The sequence below is a fragment of the Gymnoscopelus braueri genome (assembly GCF_963280865.1).
Source record: "Gymnoscopelus braueri genome assembly, chromosome: 6".
Taxonomy (NCBI): domain Eukaryota; kingdom Metazoa; phylum Chordata; class Actinopteri; order Myctophiformes; family Myctophidae; genus Gymnoscopelus; species Gymnoscopelus braueri.
Genome location: NC_137607.1, coordinates 51,095,008 through 51,117,910, shown reverse-complemented (window position 1 = coordinate 51,117,910; position 22,903 = coordinate 51,095,008). Strand labels below are relative to the sequence as shown.

General features: G+C 43.6%; 1 protein-coding gene across 1 annotated transcript in view; it reads left to right on the top strand.

Annotated features, from left to right (window-relative positions):
- ncanb (neurocan b) overlaps positions 1-22,903 on the top strand; it is a gene marked incomplete at its 5' end in the record, with an annotated part of 147,976 nt that overhangs the window by 69,477 nt on the left and 55,596 nt on the right. The window contains one exon of the mRNA XM_080430638.1: positions 2,241-2,357. Within this exon, the coding sequence (XP_080286764.1) occupies positions 2,241-2,357 (117 nt within the window). The remainder of the gene's footprint in view (positions 1-2,240; positions 2,358-22,903) is intronic.

Sequence of the window (22,903 nt, the reverse complement as noted above, 5' to 3'; positions counted from 1 at the left end):
GACCGGAAATTCCAAGATGCCGGTGGATTTGAATTTGCAGAAAAAGTGGCTTCAAAACGGGTCTGTAGAAACCAATGGCCCTGAGTGACGTCACCGTTCCCCCCATATTTTTTACAGTCTATCTATGGCACACGCACAAACACTCACACGCAGACATACACGTACACACATCATCCCACACACACAGATACCACCATAATTCGCACTGCAGGCTTTAAGAGGAACCGAGCACCTTTATCTTTCTGCTCATAGATCATTAGAGGAGGCTGAGTGTTAGTAAGGATGAGATGCGGTGGACGGGATGCCCTGTCAGATTGTGTCGGAGGCTGGAATCCTATCAGAATTGGATAATAAAAACCACACTTAACCCATTCAATACGGGAAAGCATTAGATTTATTTGGCAATTAAAAAATAGCAGATCTACTAGCTGATAGCCGCGCTTCGTGCTTGTAGGCTACTGTAGATCTGCTATTGTTGGAAAAATTGTGAAAATGTGTGCAAATCTTTGAATATATATATATTTTTAAAGCGAACATTTGTAACTCAAATCTTTTCTTCCGGGGGGGGGGGGGGGGGGGGGGCACCCTGGAACAAAATATTTTGAGATGGGGGTCCACGGCCAAATACATATCATTTTGGGTGGGCCTCGACATGAAAAAGTTTGAGAACCACTGATTATATTTCAACAAAAGAAAACTGTTAGGATTGAGAAGACATTTGTAGAATCCCGAGAAGCAAAGATTTGAGTAAAAAAAACAAACATATATACATATATCTGTATATTCAAAGATTTGCACAAATAAAAATAAATTTAAAAAAAGGCAAATCAATCTAAAAATGACACAGATGCGTTCCCGGTCTTAAAGGTTTAATGACATTCACTTTTACACCACATTCAAAGTCTTTGTCCTGGTCCTTCAAAAGTGTACAAAAAGTTTTAAGTGAAAATTCCATTCCAGTGATCAATGGCAGGTGTTTTTCTCTCACATTTCTAAAGCCTTTTCAACTGCAATGAAAAAAGAAATCTTTGCCTGCGGGTGTCGCTGGTGAGGGATTTTGCCTGTCAATCATCGCCTCTGCTCCGCCCCCCCCCAAAGGAAAGGATAGGGGAGGGGAGGGGCGAGGAGGAGAGTGGGCGGGATTAATCGACAGTGACCTCACTGTCGAAGGGCCATGCTCAGATTACTTTTCAGCCTAATTATTCAGAAAACCCCAGACCACAGAAAATCCACTGAATGTTTTAAGTTCAGGTTTTTTGGGTGTAATTGAGGTCATAAAACCCCAAATAAAACATTGAAAATAAAAAAAGTGAAAATGAATGTCATGATACCTTTAATGGCTTAATCCAGACAGCTCCCTCCAGTACATCTCCGCACCTACGATAAACGTTAAAAGAGAACGAAACCCATGTCCCGCTCCAACTGTCCTTGTCAAATACTCCTCCTCCCTCCATCCCATAGTAAAAATGTAATAGGAACAATTATGACTTAATCTCTACCATCTCCACCCTCTATTCCGCCCAAAAAACATTTCGCTTCAACAGGCCCCACTGAAGTAAAATGTGTTTATTACCTTCTCCGCCATGCAGTAATGTGCCATAAAAAATAGGTGCCCGCCAGCGTGTCTGACTGGGCAATGATCAGCTAATTTATGAGCACCAAGGCTCATCAGTGGGACCTGGTCGGGAGACTCAGCGAGAGGCAGAGGAGACGGCAGGAGGGAGGTGGCGCACTGTCCTTCGGCTGCCGAACATCAGTCATGATAAACGGAGGTCCGCCAGACACCGACGGCAGCCAATCCGTCACTTTTGTGGAAAGTCACTTGCAGACAGGGACAGGTGGGCTTGTCCTCCCTCTGCGCACGTTCCCTCTTTCGTCTCCTCGCCCGGTCTCGATTGTATAGACTGGCGCTGGAAGCAGGTGCAAACGGCTCGTGCCCGCCACTTGACATATCACCACACCGTCTGTCACGGCGTGTCAATGTCTCGAGGCTCTCTCTCCCTCTCTCTCACTTCATATTTAATGGCCAGCTCTTGTGTGCAGTAAATAATGAATATGCATGTAAGCACACTCACTGTGCCCTCTAAATGGAGTCTAACTTACACTTCACCGCACATCGCTTGCCGTCAATCCGATTTTCAAGCGATAAGCGTGACGCGCCACATCACACTTATCACTTGAAAATCAACAACAAAGCATAAATTAGCCTTTTAGAACCATACTCTTTCTTTTCTTTTCAGCAGAGGACAACCCCTGCCAGACCAACCCGTGTCTCCATGGAGGCAGCTGCCTGCAGGAGGGGGACGGTTACAGCTGCTACTGCCCACAGGGATTCTCTGGAGAGAGCTGCGAGATCGGTGAGTCACCGCTGGGGCCGCGGTCAAACAGGGAGACCTCTGAGGTCAGCAGCCACAGACACACACCATGTCACTGTGGCTTAAGGCGAACAGAGAGAAACATATGTTCACATACTGTAGCATTCACCAGATCGTCGCTGTCGGGCCGAAACCTCTTATCTCCATATTTTGTCTTTTTATGTTTTTTTTCTCCCATAAATTATTAGTGCTCTACTTGATCATACGAGAGTGTCGCACAAAAGTAGTGAAAATAGACGATCTACATATTTTCACAATTTTTTTAATGTTTTTAAATTAACGGTTTGGGACATACAAGGTTTCCCCACCCGACAGCAAAGAGATACAAGATACAATGAAATCTTCAATGAATCCTGCTGGAAAGGAGCATCTACTGTAGTGTTTCTCTGCATCTCAGCAGTGACAAGGACTATACACATGGGAGGAATTGGCATAACAGCTAAACTGGGGAGAAAAGAAAAAAGATGAATAGTTGATAAAAACGTCTTTTTTTATATATCAAATAGTCAAAAAGACCTTAACTGTCAGGTCCAGTGAGTCTACTTTGAGCTGGGATCAAACTCAACAGCTGTGAAAGTGAAAAAGGAGAATATTATGGAACGTGTGAATACATAATGTCGTTATATTGCTGTGGCGTAAGCCGAATCACTTCTGACAGAGAGCACTGAATTCGTGCTGCGCTCAAATTCTGTGTGTGCGTGCAATGCATGCATGCGTGCGTGCACATGTGTGTGCGTGTGTGCATGCGTGCTTGAGTGGCAGGCAGCTCATCTTTCCACTCAGCTGTGTGTGATATGATGTGAATGAGTGACTCAGACAAGGTGTGTGTGTGTGTGTGTGTGTGTGTGTGTGTGTGTGTGTGTGTGTGTGTGTGTGTGTGTGTGTGTGTGTGTGTGTGTGTGTGTGTGTGTGTGTGCGTGTGCGCGCGCTTGTGTATGTGCACGTGAGGACACACAAGGACACATTGGCCACAGTGGAGCTATGAGCTCAGTGAGGGGTGGAGCGGCTGATTAAAGTGTTAGAGCAATGGCACATGTTGCCATGGATGAGGAAGTACAGAGGACTCAGAAACACTCATGTTGACACTTCAAACGAGAACCCTGCAAAACAGAGGCAACAGAATCAGCAGCATAGGAAAGGAGTGTACATTGGTTGCTTTACATAGCGTTGCTGTCTCCATATTCTAATGTTTATTGTTTTTTTGTAAATTAAAGCCATTCTTGATCATACTACAGCGTCACACAAAAGCATCAAAAGTAGCAGATCTACAAGATCTACAAGCGGCGAGAGCCTCGTGTTTCGAGCTTGTAGATCTGTTACTTCTGCTACTTCTGTTACTTCTGCTACTTCTGCTACTTTTGAATTTGAATCTTGAAAAGTAACAGTCTTGGACCACCCGACAGAGAGGATTTCAAGTGACTTTCTTCTTCAAACGAGAACCCTTCAAAACAGAGGCAACAGAATCAGCAGCATGGGAAAGGAGTATACATTGGTTACTTTACATAAGCAGGGTTGGTGCTCTACATTGACGCTGAGAGGATTCCAAGGTTTTTATTAGATTTTGTATTGAAATAAAAAATGTTTTGAATACAATCCAGTAGCACAGCGAGGTGCCTTTGTTAGGTGCATGGGTCCTTGATCCTCAAAACAACTATACAAATAATTAAATAAATAATATTATTTATATACTGTATACTGTGTGTGTGTGTGTGTGTGTGTGTGTGTGTGTGTGTGTGTGTGTGTGTGTGTGTGTGTGTGTGTGTGTGTGTGTGTGTGTGTGTGTGTGTGTGTGCGTGCGCGCATTCTAATTTAACCATATTAAATATTAGAGTGCAGAGTTGTACTGTTGGAGAGGGAGACATTTTTGCTTTCAAACCCTGGCGTGCCTTTTTCTGGCAGACGTCTTGGCAATATTTGACTCCATATTTTACTCCAGCTTATTTAAAAGTAGCAAGTACAACCCAAAGATCACACATGTAGTCTTTTAAAAAATATACTGCATATTTGATCTCTTTATGGTCACTTTTGTGATGAATGATAAACAGCTCCTTCTGAAGAGAGACAGTTGATGTTCCTGCATGTGCTCATGAATAAGAAGTGAGGCATCGTGTCACTGTGCTTTGCCTCAGCGTGAATGCATCAATGTTGCATATCGTTGCTGTCGGGTCGGGTGGAAACCTTGCATGTCCAAAAACGTTCCTTTTTATGATAATTGTATATAACGGCTAGTAATAGTGAGAATAGCTGATCTACAAGCTCACAACGTGTCGCATCTTGAGCTTGTACATCAGCTATTTTCACCGCTTTTGTGTTACACTCTTGTATGATGAAGTAGGGCATTCATTTACGAGAAAATATCAAAAGCTGAAACATGGAGAACCGAGGTTTCACGGCCGACAGCGACGGTAGGTTATTCATCAATGCAAAGCCATTGAATCAACCTGGGCTTCTCATGGGTCACAGCTAATGGAAAGGAGTCGGAGCAGAGGTCAAGGGTCAAGAGAGGAGATTTGTCCTGGATCCGATTACAATAATCTTTAGTGCTTCCACCCAAATGCTCATGAAATTTAACGGTGTGTGTGTGTGTGTGTGTGTGTGTGTGTGTGTGTGTGTGTGTGCGTGTGTGTGTGCATTAATGTGAGTGTGTGCATGCATATGTATGTGCATGTGTGTGTCTGTCTTCCTCGGGGATGGTCGGTGGAAATCAATCAACCTTTTACAGTTGCATCAATAATTTGTGACAAACGTTTGGCATGTTGGCATGTTAACCACATAAATTAGACCTGGTTTCTAACGATCTGTGACACTATATTTGCTTTGAGCACCATATGTGTGTGACAGTCACATAAAACTCAATGATACTCAGAGAGGCAAATGGACCAATTTATAACCGTTCTTCGTAATGGCAGAAAAGTATTTGTCACCGTTCATTGATCAGTTCCTTACTTCTTTCTATTTTCTTGCGCTCTCCCCCTCCGGGCTGTGTTCAATTGCCTTTTTTTGATGTAATGTAGATGAAGCCTCCGAACACATGCATGTTTGCTGTTTGTAATATTAATTAACAGCCATAGGCACAAAGGTTAATTGCATGTAACTGCTGAAGTCACATCCGCACTGACGGTGATAGTGGAGGAACATATGACAAATGTGCGTCATGTTCTGCGTTGCGTCTTTCGTCTCGTCGCCTCTCGTTTCACACCTGCAGCTCTTGTGATCCTCGGGCTGTCGTTTGTGTGCAGACAGTCCCCAATACTTGGCCCGGTTTACCCGAGACCTCTCCACCTCTCCACCTACGCTGAATGAGTTTTGTTAAATAAATGATCCATTAGCACACAGTGTATGGCCACCGTAGCCCCATTATTGTCACTGAGGCACGTAAGCCCTATTCCCCTGCACTGCCTCTTGCTCTCATTGTGAAATGATGATTTGGGCTAAATAGGGCAGCAGCTGCAACGTAGCTCGGAGGCAGTCTCCAGGACTGGGCTCGTGTCTGCAATTATTTGAGAAGAAGCGTTTAGGAGATCTGCATTAAAGATGGGCAGAGTCTCTACTCGGTCTATCTCAAACATTTATGAGGGTGGCATAGAAAGAGAGACGGAGAGAGGGGTGGAGAGTGAGAGACAGAGACAGAGAGACAGAGAGAGAGAGAGAGAGAGAGAGTTATGCATGTGTAGGGACCTGCATAACGATGAAGACACAAAGCTGCTCCGGAACCCCATCTGTAGAATGTGTGTGTGATCGTCTGCTCATACCCACACGTTTCCGAGGGAGCTTACCGGGGAAACGATTATTGGCATCACTTCCTGTTGTCATTCATTCAATTAATATGAGTCAGTCAACAATAATGTGGGAACGCAACCTGACAGAAATCCTGAAGGGTCATATTAGTCTATCAAACATAAGCCATTTTTTGGGTCCTTTAACCACTTCAGTGCTATATATTCCTTGGCTATCTGAAAATAGCTAATCTACAAGCTCACAAAGGGTCGCAACGTATTGTGAACTTGTGCATCTGCTATTCTGAATACCGAACTTGTAACATTATGGTATTGATACTTTTACTTAAGGGGAAAATGTAGTACTTCTTCCATCACTGCCATGCAGAGATTCAGGTGTCACAGCAAACAGCAACAGGCTACTACTGCTAAGAGCAAAGTGTCAAGAGCTGAGCATTGATCATTAATTTGAATCAGCTGTGCGGAGGGAGATCTTGTAGGGTAAGTCGGCAGACTAATATGACCGTTTGGGCTGTGTTTCCACATTATTATTAGACTGGAGGAGGCAGCCCTATCGAAGGTCTTGAAGGGCGGATCCAAAGCCTTGCGCTCGGTACCAGCGCCGCTTCCTATTGCTTCACCAATCTATGTCCCCGCCTCCCCTCCCCTCCCCCCTTCTCCCCCCCCCCCCCCCCCCCGGCCTGTGCACGGAACACACTGACGTCACCAAATTTAGAGCGACGCCCCTCTGCACTCTGATTGGTTAGGAGATAACAAGGTTTAGAAACCACCGTTCCTGCAAGGTTTCCCCAGGCTTTTTTTCTTTTGAAACCAAAAAAAAGGCATGGGTTTCCGAGGCTACATTATTATTGACTGACACGGATCACTCAAATGAATTGAATGAATGACAACAGGAAGTGATACCCATAATTCACGCAAGGCCTCATGGGACACTGGAAACTCGTGGTTTGACCCAGACACAAGAAAGTATACTGCCACAGTAGTATGTAGATCATGTGCTGCACGTTGTGTTATGTTGGTTCACCGTTGAAGTATCTAGAGATAAAGCACCTAGTTTACAAAAGTTTTGTCAGTTGTTTTTTAAAGGTTAGGTTACATCCTTGTTTTCATTTGCATCTTCCTTTTTTCTCTGCTCCCTTTTCTTTATTAAAGCGACATCTCATTCTCTAGACAGCAGCCGAGTTCAAATGATCAATTTGGGGAGGAATAAAAAGCACATTAACCTGTCTCAGTCGATCTACTGAGCAAGGGTCAACCCAATCACAGGGATTCTAAAAGGAGCAGAACTCTGGAAAATGAGTTCCGGATGGCTGCTGTTTGCTCTTCAGAAAGAAACGCCTCAATCAGTCCCGTCAGAAACCCCCGCACAGTCAGTTTGCGTGAGTCAGAAGAATGAAAGCCAACAAAAGGCCGGCACAGGGCTTCATACAAAGGCCAACACATTGTCATCCATATTCATCTGCAGTAAACCTCCAGACAGTGGGAGAGATATAATTATTGCATGTTCGTATGTGTTTGGGCCAGGGGCAGAATAGCAATGGCAGCCTCCTAATAATAGAAGCAGAGGATGTTTGTCTTGCTGCCACTGTTCAAATCCAGAGTGTTAATTTAACTCTTGAGAGTGTACAAATGTAAGCAAATGGACCCTTTACGGGTCCATTTGCTCACATTTTGCACATTCTCAGAGTTACACATGGATAAGTGAACACTGCGTGTTCACACTGCAGTGTGTGGAGTGGACGTCGAAACAGGCATAATGGCCCTCTTAAGAGGAAATGAGCTACTGTGTAGTGCCCACTCTCTTGTTTCTCTGTATCTCTCTCTCCATCGCTGTCTTTCTTCCCCACTATCCATCTATCTCTCCGAACGTCGTGGACCCTCAAACCCCCCCTTTCTGTGTCACTTGCGTGATAAATGACAATAGATAGTCAGCGTGTTGCTACAGCAGTGTGGCATGGCAATTTGGCTGGAGTTACACGCTTCAAAGGCACTCTGCTCTGTTCGTGTTCCCTGTCATCCTCCAGCCTCTCATCCTCTGTGTTTCTCCACGCAGCCACGGTATATATGCAGTAACATGGTCGGTGATGATCACACACGCAACATGCCTCACATATACACACATGGGTATACAAATATGTAAGTACTGCATGCAATATACGGTGCGTGTGTGTGTGTGTGTGCACGGTATGTGTGGATGTGTGCAGGTGCACACACACAAAGGCATTTACACGGTCACGCACGCACGCACGCACACACACAGACACGCACACACAGACGCACACTGACAGTCAAACATCCACAGGTGGTTTGAAGAACCCCAGGTCAATTTCTGCCAAATAAATTGAATTGCAACTTTTGCAGCCTCTGCGCAGAGCGCTGTCCTCCAGTTCATTTTCTGCTCCGCAGGAAACATACCTGAATATCTTTAAACTTTTCTATTTTTTTCTCTACCCATTCCTTCTCCCCTCACACTCTGTCACAGTCCTCTTTCTCAACCCACCATGATTACATTTGAGTTTCTTCTTCCTCTCCAGCCTCCTCCCTCCTCCTCCTCCTCCTCCTCTCCTTTTTCTTCTCCTTCACTTCTCATCCTTCCATTCCTCTGCTGTACTTTACCTACTCACTACTTTATTTACTATATCGTCGCTGTCGGGCAGAAACCTTGTATCTCCATATTCTAACTTTTTTGTGTTTTTTCGTGAATTAACGCCCTACTTGATCACACGAGCGTCACACAAAAGTAGCAAAAGTAGCAGATCTACAAGCTCGAAAGCGCCGCATTTTGAGCTTGTAGATCTGCTTTGAATCCTGAAAAGTAACAGTTTTGGACATATGAGGTTTCCACACGACAGAGACAATATATTATTCTCTTTCCATTCCCATCTAGCCTGCTCTCCTGCAACCCCCCCCCTCCCTCCCTCCCTTTACTTCTATTTGACTCTCCTTTTCATTCCTTCTCCATATCCCTCCAGGTCTCTTCCTCTCCTGACTCCCTCTTGCATTTGCCTCTCTCCGCACCTTTTCCTTCCTCTTCCTCTTCCCTTCTCCCTCGTTCAATCCTTCCCTCACTCCTCTCTCTCTCCTTTCTTGTCCACCTTTGTCTTTCTCTCCCTCTCTCTCCCTTCCTTCCAGCATGTTGTTCTTTTGGCACAGGGAGGCTGTATGGAAATTGCTCCGCAGTGCGGAGATGATGGGGGGCTGAAAACAAGCCTAGAGCCCTCCAGCCCTTTTTCCTCCACTAATACATTTCATTTCCTCGCTCTCTCGCAACCCCTCACCTCACCGCCTCGCTCACTCTCTGCTCACTCTCTCTCTCTCTCTCTCTCTCTCTCTCTCTCTCTCTCTCTCTCTCTCTCTCTCTCTCTCTCTCTCTCTCTCTCTCTCTCTCTCTCTCTCTCTCTCTCTCTCTCTCTCTCTCTCTCTCTCTCTCTCTCTTCTCCATCAGGAAATGCCCTGGCACATATGAACCCATGGGGGCTAACAGGGCTTTAGTCCCGGGGCCACGAAAGCTCCAGAGGGCCCCGGTGGCCCGCAAGCGCCAATCAACCATCAATCACGCTCAGCTGTTGTTGTTTTTTTGCACTGCAAACTGCGACCGCCTGTTCCGACCTCTGTGTGTGTGTGTGTGTGTGTGTGTGTGTGTGTGTGTGTGTGTGTGTGTGTGTGTGTGTGTGTGTATGTGTATGTGTATGTGTGTGTGTTTGTGTGTTATATATACTTATGAGGACCAAATATCCCCACAGGTATAGAGTAGAATTTGAGAAATAGACATTGTAAGGACCTCACAAGAAAAAATGTTGTTTTATGGTTTATGGTTTATGTTTACGTTTAGAAAGATATTCAGGTTGGGGTTAGGTTCAGGATTAGACATTTAGAATTAGAAGTTTTACAAAAGGCATACATAAAATCCCTGTCGTAAAATGTTGATGTCCTCACAAGTATAGTAATAGGTGTATGTGCGTGCGTGCGTGCGTGCGTGCGTGCGTGCGTGCGTGCGTGTGCGCGTGCGTGTGCGTGTGCACGTGCGTGTGTGCGTGACACACTGGCCTATATGCCCATGTGAACCTGATGTGTACCCTAGACTTCATGAAGTGCTAATGCATAAGTCATGTTTGAAGAGGCCTTGAGAAGTGCCCCCATAGGCTTTGTGCATTAACTGATGCACCCAGAGGGACTCTCGCTGTTGACATGGGTTCACATGATTGCACCTGAAAGATTCATGAAGCTCAGACTATTAATACCATTGGCCCCTAACCCACCTCACTGCTGTGACAGAGATCTGAGAGATGAGAGGGAAGAGGCTGCTGGGATGAAGAGATATGGGCACACAATTAGCTGTGCAGATTAACGAAGTACATTTACTTGAGTGCTGTACTTAAATACCTATTTGGAGTATCTGTACTTTACTTGAGTATTTTTATAATTATTTTATTTATTTTTTATCTTTTTTACCCTTTTTTTCTCCCTAATTTGGTCATTATGCCAATTATTTCCTCCCCACACACATTTGTGTGTTATCACTGCTGTTGTATCCTACTGACTCACCTGCCAGTGAGGAGCCCCCACTGAGAGGACTTAGAGCCTCCGTCCTACTCCTCCCGCCCAACACTCCCTGCTGACAGTTGCCGCCTCAGCCCGTAGGGTTACATGCAGTGACCCTCCCTCAAACACGGTTACTTTGTCGAGCGTCAATTGTGTTGACGCTCGACAAAGTACTTTTGTACTTAAGTATTTTTTTTAAGCAAGTTCTCTAGTAATTTAACTCAAGTACATATTTGACTGAGCAAATTTCAATTAAAAGTTGACCAGGAGTATCTATACTTTGACTCAGTACTAATGGCTTCAGTGCGGCTGAGTCCAATGGCTGCTACAGAGGCATAGTGAGGATTGATTGCCTGGTACACTGTAGCTAGCCTGGTATCCAGCCTGCTTCGCTACGTTCGGCGGACTTTTTTTTCTCTCTTCGCTTCTCAGTCTGGAGAGCACCCTATTGACTCGTTTTGCAGAACTACACTGGAACTACATATGTTACGTTGGGCAACGTCGTTGCTGATTGGATGTTGTTCAAACGAATGACGAATCACAACGATCACACTGTTTTTTTTTTTGTCCCGCCCCGCACCACAGACCAATCAGAAGCCACGGTAGGTTTCGAAGCTTTTGGCATGTCCTGCCTCCCCTGGAGATAGGAGGCTCTCCAGACTGAGAAGCGAAGAGAGAAAAAAAAGTCCGCCGAACGTAGCGAAGCAGGCTGGATACCAGGCTACACTGTAGCTACCAGTGCTAAGAGTCTCTCTATCCATGTTATTGTGACAAAGATATTTGAACATTTGATAGTGTGTTGAAAGAACAAATAGGCAAATATAATTATGGTCAAACAATATGACACGCTCACAAAAATGTATAGGGTCTCACATGGTCATGGTGTGGCATCATGGTCTCCTGCTGGCCTCAGATTGTACCTTTCACATGAACTAATACACAGCTGTACTAATGGACCCTTACGGGTTCATTTAATTCCATTGTACGCGTTCAAGAGTTAAATGAACACTCAAGACTTTGCAGTGTAGGCTGGTGGGTGTTCTCAAGTGCACACTAAGCTTCCGTGTGTGTTTTTTTAATGATTCTAGTTGATATTGATATAGAGGCTTTTTAAAAATGTCAAGCCTATCTTGAGTGCCTCGACCTGGCTTACTATTAATGTACAGTACTGTACGTATACAGGTATACATAACTCTTCCTCTCTCTTTGAATAGTATTTCCTTCCATGAGCACCAGTGGTTTGAGGGACACCACTCCTTCTACTGTTCCTTTCTCTCGTACACCAAGGTTGTTTTCTTCCCCTCGGGTTAGAAAGTATGAGAGTGTGAGTGCCAGAGGGCTGAATGTGTGAGGAAACCTGGTGAAAAATATGAGGCCAGGAGCTATTGCATCCTGGCGTCCCGAGTGTTCAGGATGTCCCAAAGGGGGAGACAAGGGACAATGTAAAAAACATGTAGCCCAGAGCAAGTAAACATGGTGAGCAGTAGCAATGGGTAAGTAGGTAGAGAGGTTGTGTGTGAACCACTCCTCATGGCATCATGTCGTATTGTCCTTGAGAAGCTGAACCCTTAACTGCTCCTTGGTGTCTTGCGTGGCTGCCATCGGTGTGTGAAATTATTTTTATACAAGCTCTCAACATTTGCATCAGCTCAGTGGCCTTGTGGTTAGAGTGTCCACCCTGCTGAGATTGGGAGGTCGGGGTTCGATCCCCCGGCTGGGTCATAAGACTATAAAAATGGGACCCAATGCCTCCCTACTTGGCACTCAGCATCAAGGGTAGGATTTGGGGTAAGTCCCAGCGACATACTAGCGACATGTTTACTTACTTCTCAACATTTGCAGTTACCAATATTGGTCACTTGTTCTCATGTTTTTATTACTTAGATTCGTTATTTATTTAAAGATGTTTTTGGGGGCTTTTTCTGCCTTTATTGATAGGATAGTGGGCTTACAGGAAATGGGGAGAGAGATGGGAGGGTGACACACAGCAAAGGTCGTCGGGATCGGGAGTCGAACCCGCAACACGCTGTCAAGCTGGATAATCAGCATATGTGGTATGCGCGGACCGCTAGGCCAGCGGGCGCCCCTAGCACTATTATTTCTTGACCACAAATGTTAAGATTGTTACTTATATAGAATGTACTGTACCTTGTTGTTTAGTGACTAGAGTTCATGCTTACTCTGCTTCCTTTCTCCGATCTCACTCGTGTAAGTCGCTCTGGATATGGGCCTAAATTGTAATGAATACGGAATGCAGAAGATAAAAAAATAGCAGCAGGTATAAAACAGTTTTGTGTGTGTGGTTAAAGTGTCATGATTAAATGAAAACAAAGCAGCAGGTATAAAATCACATCAAATTTAACAGCAGGCCAGGTATAGTTTTATGTGCATGGTTGAAGTGGCAAGGTTAAAGAAAAATATACCAATATAAAAGCAGCAGGTATTGAGTGACCATCTCTTGTGCATGATACTGTACTGTATGTCAATTCTAAATACATAACAATTAATGTGAGTAATGTAACACATTCATGCATTGAAAAGCAATTTACCACTGTACATTAAATATCTTGCTGAAAATAGCCGATCTGCTGTTTTCTGTGTAAGTGTTCCCTACAATACGGGTGTTGGAGTTTAAGTGGTTAAGGTTTTTACACACCAGGGGCATGACAAATAAACAATACGAAAAACGCCGATCAGTATTTCACGTCAAAACTTTTGATATAGTCAATGATGGCTCATTCATACAGTATGCAGTATAAATTGCTGCCTCTATCTGTGGTGACAATTCAACCTTGTTTCAAATAAAAATTGTGTTGCTTTATCGCGAGTCTTTGTGACATCATATTTGCATTCTGTGTGAATATACTCATGACACACACAATAGTTCAAATGTATATATTTTCTGACGAATCAATTGCACAAATAAAAGGCCATCGGTATGTAGGAGTTGCAAGGTTATACATGCTTCCTTAAGGATATTCCACTCATTCATTCATTAATGATGGGATGGATTATTGAGTTTGGAGCACAGTTTCTAACCCTAGCAGGTTCACCAGAACACTGTTGTTCTTCTCAGCTACCGTACTATCCTCTCTACTTGGACTGACAACCACATTCCAATACTCACATTCCTGCCTACTCGCTCCTCCTGCATGTCATGTTGTATATTAGACGTTGTATTTCTTTCATATCTCTGCTGTCCAGCGCGAACCTGCTAACTCCAAAACGCTCATTGTTCAGGAAATGAAAAAACAAAATATAAGTTTTTCAGGAAATGAAGAAAACCTTATATTTTTTAAAACAAAGCAATACTGCCTCATCAAAGTTGGTATAGTGACTTTATATATTGTCAGATACTTGCATGTGTCATTGTATTATCAACACTTCACCCAAATCCAGCGCAATTAAGACTTAAGCGGAGTTAGGAGTTTCCGACGAACAGAAATCCATCTCAAGTGGAGTTAGGAGTCCGAACAGCTGACAATAGCTCTGCTGCTGAGGGAAGGGTAAAATTTCCCAAAAGCTAACAATGGATCTCCAAGCTCACAATGCATCACAACGTGTGAATTAATGCCCTGATGCTTCATGACACTTATTATATAGGCCTACAATAATAAACAGGACTTTAAATATTACACTTCTGCAAAGAGTCTGAGTTTCAGTAGAAGTAGCGCGATAGAAATGCTATGAACTCCTTTCTTCTTGTCACATTGCTCTCCTCATTAAACACTTCATAGATTTTAGAAATATAATTACTTGTTTTCATAACATTATAGCGTCAGTGCTAAGACTACGGGGAGTTTGTTTACGTGGTCCTCCTCCTCGCTCACTGCGCAACGCGCTCTGCTCATGCTGTGAAAAGGCAGCACTGGAGAGGAGAGGGAGGAGGGAGGAGTTGTTTTTTTTTTTTTTTTTTTTAAATTATACGTAGCCTGCGAGTTAGTTCTGGCAGCATACACTCGAGAGGTTACATGCATTGCTCATTCTATATGGCTGTTTACAGCGTCATGCAAGATCCTTACGTCATACACAGACGTGGCAATCAGCTGTCCAATTGGGCGGGTATTTAAGTTCTCTTGAATCGGCCATTCCATCCGGTTGTGTCTTCTAGCTTGTTGTCATGCAGCGTTTGCTCCCACCACCACCCCAGCACCACCAGTGGGCTCTGCTATTGGTCTGTTCCCCATGGGGGGTTGTTATGTTATGGTATATCTATCTCCCTGCTCTTAATGGTTAATGATGGCCGTATGATTGTGCTGAGCAGGGAGAACAAATATAGCAGAGCCTGAACGCCAAGATAAAATATTACTTCCACACTTGTATTCTCATTCTATTATATTGCTTAAATATATTCGGTCTATAATATTGGTTCAATCTATTCGTGAGTTATCTGACAGAACTTATTTTTTATTATTTTCCAGGTTGAAAATTCAGTGAACAAATAAACAAGGATGAGAATGACACAAACACAGAGAAATAAAATGAAATGAAAGTAAATAAAGTAAAGACAAACAAAAAGACAAACAAAATTGTGTTGAGGTGGGCGTTAGGACACAGAAAATAACAAATGAACGGAATACAATCTTTTTCTTTTTTCTTTAACACTCAATCAATGAGCTACATTTCTCATCAGACAGTATGAAGTCCATTTCTTCCATTTCTTTGCATATTGTTTCGCTCTCAACCTAAGAGAGAAGGTCAGACTCTCCATTAAGTCTATCTCGTTGACAACTGTAATCCAATCTTCCTTGGTAGGTGGTGCGGCCTGTAGCCATTTCCGGGTGATGGCTTTCTTACAGGCAACCAAAATGATATTGTACAGATATAAGTCCTGGCTCATGAGTTCAGCAGGGATTTTCCCCAGATAGACTGTAACAAAGGAACAATCTATTTCAATTCCAAAAATGTCTCTAATTTCTTTGATGACCTCTTGCCAAAAGGGTTTAATTAAAGGACAGTCCCAAAAAATGTGGAAATGATCTGCCATCACTTTGCCACATTGCCTCCAACATTGACCCTGTCCTTGACAACCCCGAAAATGACTTTTCAATTTTGGGGTAATAAAGTAACGTATAGTATTCTTCCAGGCGAATTCCCGCCAAGCCCTTGAGTTAGTTGTCCTTGTCTGACCTTCCCAAATACCCTTCCAATCCTCCTCAGATATTTCCAGACCCGATTCTTTCTCCCATTTCTGTCTGACTTTAGTAGTCGAGTGGACTTTAGAGGTTTGTAATCTATTATACGTTTGTGAAATGAGGTGTTTACTATCCTTATTTTTGTACGCATTCGTAAATAAGTGAACCAGGTTGGGTTCTGTACCCTCTACTTTTTTAATTTCCTTATTGACATAATCCCTGACCTGGAGATATCTGAAAAAGTCATTTTTCCCAAGAATATAGGTATCTGACATTTGACTGAAGGATGCAAAAATGCCTCTGCTGAATAATGTACAATAAGCTGTTATGCCATTTTCCGCCCATTGCCTATATCGCTTATCCAGCTTGGATGGTTTAAACTCCGAGTCAAATGTCACCCATTTCAATATTCGTATATGATTATCGAGACGCAGTTTTTTGCAGATCCTGAACCATGTCCCCAGTGCCACCTTAGTCCACCTATTTACTTTGTTCTGATAAAGGGCCCATTGGAGTTTGTCACCTAGTATAGTTTGGGCAGGTATCTCAAAATGACTTAGTTCCAGTTCCTTCCATTTCGCTGAGTATTCTGGGTTGCACCAGCATATCAGTGGTCTTAATTGTGCCGCAGTAAAATAATCCTCCATACATGGAAGAGAGAATCCACCTTTATCTTTGGGTAATTGTAGGGTTTTATATTTGACCCGAGGTCTCTTACTGTTCCAAATGAATCTTGAAATCATCTTATTCCATTCATTGAAGTCTTTAGTGGGGATTGGGACAGGTAGTGATTGGAACAAATACAAATAGCGGGGTAGAACGTTCATTTTAATGATTTCAATTCTATTTGACATATCTAGTGGCAACAGGGACCATCTGTCAAGATCTGCTTTAATTGACCTAACACCAGGACCATAGTTCTTTTCATATATTATAGATATATCTTTTGGAATCCAGACCCCCAAATATTTGACAGCCAGTGCATCCCATTTGAAGTCAAATCTGGATCGCAATTCTGGACTTGGAGAGAAATTATAAGTAAGTAATTGAGTTTTGTGTGTGTTCAATTTATAACCCGAGTAAGTTCCATATATGCTCAGGGTTGTCATCAATTTGGGTACACTAATTTCTGGATTTTTTAATGTGAGCAATACATCGTCCGCGAACAGGCTTATCTTGTATTCAGTGTTCCCGATTAATACCCCCTGGATCTCTGGATCTTCCCTAATTGCCTGAGCCAGTGGTTCGATGAAAAACGCGAAGAGGGCGGGGCTTAATACACAGCCTTGGCGGCAACCTCTCCCTAGCTTGATTGAGCGTGATAGATGTCCATTGATTTTTATTCTGGCTGTGGGAGATGAATAAAGAGATTTTATACATAGCACTGATTTCTCGTCAAACCCAAATCGTTCTAATACCTGATAAAGATAGTTCCAGCCTACGCTGTCAAAGGCAGCAGCCGCGTCCAGGCTTATTAGCGTTGCACTTATCTTTTCCTCAATCATATAGTCAACCACATGGAGTGTTCGCCTAATACTATCTTGCGTTTGTCTTTCTTTGACAAAGCCTGTTTGGTCAGGGTCTATCATGTCCGAGACAATATCTTCCATCCTTCTAGCGATAATTGCTGCAAATAGTTTATAGTCTATGTTCAATATTGATATTGGTCTATATGAGCTACATTCTAATTTATCTTTACCCTCTTTAGGGATGACTGAAATCAGTGCTTCACTCCAAGATTGGGGCATATGGCCCTCTTTAAGGGTATAATTAAAACAACTGAGAAGCAAAGGTAGTAGTTCAGGCCTAAACATTTTATACATTTCTCCTGTGAAACCATCAGACCCTGGTGTTTTGTCTGTTTTCAACAAGGATATGGCTTCATCCACCTCAGTACTTGTTATCTCAGCAGTCAATGCCTTATTTTGTTGAACCCCTATTGAGGGAAGATCCAGAGAATTCAAAAAGTTGCCAATAGTTGCTGAATCAGCTTTATCCGGCTGGGTATAAAGGTCCTGGTAGTAAATCTCAAAACATTGCTGTATTTCTTCCTGGTTGTGACACATTCTATTGTTTCTCGGGTTCCTTATTTTATAAATGCTTCTATCAGCTTGTTGTTTACGCAGTCTCCATGCGAGGAGTTTCATAGCTTTAGATCCAGTCTCATAGTATTTTTGTTTAACAAATCTCATATTTTTCTCATTTTCTTCATTGTAAATCTTATTTATTTTTTGTTGTAGGCATTTCAATTGGGCTAGTGTCTGTGAGTCTTTTCGGACAGAATGTAGATTTTCTAATTCCTTCATTTTCGATTGTAACTCTAACAGGTGACCTTGTTTTAACCTCTTCTTATGTGCAGCATATGATATAAGTCTACCTCTCAAAACCGCCTTCCAAGCATCCCACAGAACATTTGGAGTGACTGTTCCATTGTCATTATTTAGTAGGTAATCCCCTAGCTCTTTCTTGATATATTCTTTACATGTATTGTCATTCAGAAGACTATTGTTGAGTCTCCATATTGAGTTTTTCTTTTTATTATCTAGGTGTAGAGTAAGATATACACCTGAGTGATCTGACACATCCCTAATACCTATCTTGCACTCACTTACCCTATGTCTATCTGTGACTGGGACAAAGAAGTAATCAAGCCGAGAGTGTTCAGAATGAGGGGAGCTATAGAAAGTAAACTCTTTTTCTGTGGGGTGGAGTTCTCTCCATATATCTATCATGCCAGATTCCTTCAGCATTTTTCTCATAATGCAGGAGTATTGATTCACTTTTTTATGTTGATTAGTAGAGTCAATTTTATGTAATTGTACATTCCAGTCTCCCCCACATATAACCACTCCAGTTGACTCTTTAACTAAGAGATTAAACATTTTTTGAATAAGCGATTTATCGTGGCCCGGTGGCATATAAGCGTTAAACAAGGTCACCTCTTTATTGTCTATCTTGCCTTTAACCAAAATGTAACGTCCCTCCTTATCTTTAATCTGTGTTGTCAATTGAAAATTTAATTTGTTAGATTTGTTAGAATAGAATGTGTTCACAAAACCCATCTTTTTTAGTTTTTCATGCTCTGTGTCAGAGAGATGCGTCTCCTGCCAGAAGATTATTTGTAATTTTTCCCTTTTCATTTTAGAAATCACCCTACTTCTTTTAATTGGATTATGCAACCCATTGACATTGAGTGTTATTACCCTGTATTCCTGATAACCCATTGCGGTTGTTTCCCTCTGTCAGACTTTGCCCACCTCAACTTACAACACATTACCTTAAAATTTAAATTGGAAAAAACACAAAAATAGACAATAACATCAAGATAAAGAAAACTTAAAGTGACTTCCACAACTGGAGGACAAAAAGGCTCCTTGGAATCGAGGGGAAGTCCTGCTTTGAAAAAAGGGCCCCTCTGTGGCGCAAAAAAAGCTCCTAAGAAAGCTTTAGTTAACATACTGCTCTGCTATGGCAGCCTATCTCAGCTCAGCTCACTCACTTTATGTACATTATAACTATTTTGAGCTGGAAGGTGAATTAAAGTAAAATAATCAGCCTGTAAACATGAAAAGAAGTGAAAACCAAATTGAAGGCTAAATCAGAGTATTTCTAAATTGTCAGAGTACATTATTATATCAGTAACCTGATCCATCCCTGCTTGTGTTATCATGTCTCCTCATTCTCCTGGGCGTCCCCCTGGGCGTCTTGCTGGTCGTGTTGGAAGCGGCGTAGTTTCTCTCTTATCTGGTGTGGTTGGATGGGCTGCTGTCTGCGTTTGTCCCCTGCCTTGGTCCATGATGACGATGACTTTTGTAGTCCTCTAGATGGCGCCGTTTCCCCCTCTTCAGGGAGAGGGAAGCCCCTCTTCCTCAGATCGCTGGCAGCCTCCTTTGCATCATTGTAGATCTTGGTCCCAGTATCAAAGAAAACCTTAAGCTTAGCAGGGGGTGGGGTACGGAATTTGATCCCTTCTGTCTTGAGTAGTTTTCTTATTTCAGAGTATTCTCCTCTTTTCTTTTTTATTTCTGCTGGGTAATCGTGGTCGAAGTAGATTCTCTGGTTCTTGTAGTGAACTATTCCTTTTTTCCATGCAGTAGATATCACTAGTTCCTTGGTGTAGTCCTCTAGGAAGTTTGCTATTATGGATCTCGGTGGAGCTTCCCTCGGTGGTTTTGGGCCCAGGGCCCTGTGACATCTCTGTATTTTCAGCTCGGTTTCAATCGGTACCCCCACCTCTGTTGTCAGAAGCTTGGTCAGAAAGTCCAGCATGTTATTATCTTCTTCTCCCTCTGGGACCCCATATATACGTAAATTATTTCGTCTTCCGCGTGTCTCAAGGTCCAAAAGCTTTGTTTGGGTCGACTCTTGTAGTAGAATCATAGCCTGGAGAGCCTCTTCAACTTCAAGGTTACGGTCCGCTGCTTCCATAACACGTTGTTCAACGTCACCTACTCGTGTTATTGTAGTTTCCAACTCACCCCTCATGTTGCCCAGGGATTGATTAATCTCGTCTCTGAAGTCTGTTAATTCTTTCTTCATGTCCTCTCTCAGTGAATCACGGAGGGAATCGAGTTCTTTCCTCATATCAGGACGGATAGCCATGATCTCAGTATACATGTTAGTCATCAAGTTAGCATCCGCGCTAGCATCCGCGCTAGCATCCGTGTTAGCATGGCTAGCATTAGCATGCACGTCTTTTTCCATGGCTGGTTTATCGGTCTTTTGCAGCCGTGACGGTCGTCCACCTTCCGCCCTCTTGGATTTGTCCCTTTCCATTGCTTTGTGTCGAATATTGAGTGTTATATCAAGTGTTTCTAGGGATAATTTATATGTGAGTGGAGGAGCGCTGTTTTAGTCTGCCATTTCCTGTCGCCGTCAAACCGGAAGTCCAGGAGTTGTTTGTTTTTGACGGACAGTTTGAGGATCCAATGGAGTTGGGAGTTTTCGTCAGAGGCGCTTTTTAATACTTTTCATGGGTTTTTTTTTTTTACACAGACGTAAAGGGTGTTCAAAAGCGTTGATTTATGAAAAAAGATGAAAAATGGAGTTAGCTGGTTCGTCCTGGACACCGACGATATACAGTGTGAGGTGTTTGATATGCATTATCTCACACCATGCACAGCAAACAGCATGATTGTATAAATAAAGATCAACCCATTATTTAATGTGTTGCTTCAGTAGATTTGATCACTGTTATTTATCTATATATAAATGCACATGCACGCAGGCACGTTATGTTTTTAGGATATAAGCACAAAGATCAAAGTTTTGTCGGCCCTAAAACATCCCTTTGAAGTCCGCGACACTGCACGGCTTTTAGACCCCATCTCCCAGACAGCGTAGTCATGGTTTCCATCCCATAGCCAGAGGAGACGGTCAATCCAATAACAAAACAGGCAGTCAACACTTCAGGCGAGCAGACGAGAACAGGCTGGAGTGTACACTGGTTGTACGCTCAGTGAAGCAGCTTGCAGAGCTGACTCTCTCCCCGGTCTCGGCTCCTCCAAAAGTAAATTACCAATTGGGACACAAATGATTTCCGGGTTAAACAGGGCGACCGAGTGTGGAGTGAGCGAGTGAGCAGAGATTTGGGTATTGGAATTTGGCTTATGGCTGCATCTCTTAGGAGAGTAATCACTATTTCAGTTCAACTGTTGAAATGCTGTGTGTGTGGCGTGCTTTCACTGGAATCTAGGGAGCTCCTTAAGAGCCGTGATTGGCTGGCTCCACCTGTCCACCCATGCCTCATTAATTTGCCCTCGCCATGGATGTCTCCCATGGCGACGTGATTAGCGGAATCGCCAACCAATCACATCAACTTCACCAGGAGTCCCACAACTCTGATAGGGAATGCCCAGGCAATGGTTCACGCACGCACGCACGCACGCACGCACGCACGCACGCACGCACGCACGCACGCACGCACGCACGCACGCACGCACGCACGCACGCACGCACGCACGCACGCACGCACGCACGCACGCACGCACGCACGCACGCACGCACGCACGCACGTGACATCTATAATCCACGTATCTCGACAACCGTTTGACCGACCGCCTTCAAATTCGACACACGTGTCACAGACAACCCGATGGAGTGCAGTGCCCGGCGTCGAGTCGGTCAGATCGGCGGTTGTCCAGAACCACCAGAAAAGGCTCTGGCCGTGGCCCGAATGAGCCAATAGACCATATTCACACGGCGGCCATTTTGGAATTTAACATTGAAAGTGCCACCCCGTTGCCGTGGCAACCGGGGTGGCACTTCATTGACTTAATAGCAACATGGCCGCCGTGTGAATATGGTCTATAGATTGCCATGGCACCCCCAGCCTTAGCTTTATTTGGCAAATTTCCCACACCTGCCGAATTCCCCACAACTGCACAAGGACTTTCCACAACTGCCGATCCCCCCCATATGCCAATATATGGGCATGCCCATATGTGCCCATATACTGATAACATTAGGGATCTCCATATATGTGAATAAAAGGGATACAGGCAGACAGATAGAGACAGAGATCTCCATACAGTATGAGCACAAAAGGGACACAGACAGACAGACGGTTAAAATGGGTGCTATGACAACGGGTATAACAGCATGCATTGCCTATTTTCATTGTTCCCTATTTGCATCGTTCCCAAGTAGGCCGGTGCCCGACGGGCACAGGTCTAGTACAGTATAAACATATATACACAATCAGATGTGCAGATTACATATGTACTGTACACACACGCACACGCACACTCACACACGCACGCGTGCGCGCGCGCACACACACACACACACACACACACACACACACACACACACACACACACACACACACACACACACACACACACACACACACACACACACACACACACACACACACACACACACACACACACACAATCAGCATGGAATGCTTTCCTCTCCAAACTCCTGAGGACAATGAGAAACAAAGGACATACCCTGTGCACAATAGAATGACAATGAGCTGCATGGCTCTCTCTGTGTGTGTGTGTGTGTGTGTGTGTGTGTGTGTGTGTGTGTGTGTGTGTGTGTGTGTGTGTGTGTGTGTGTGTGTGTGTGTGTGTGTGTGTGTGTGTGTGTGTGTGTGTGTGTGTGT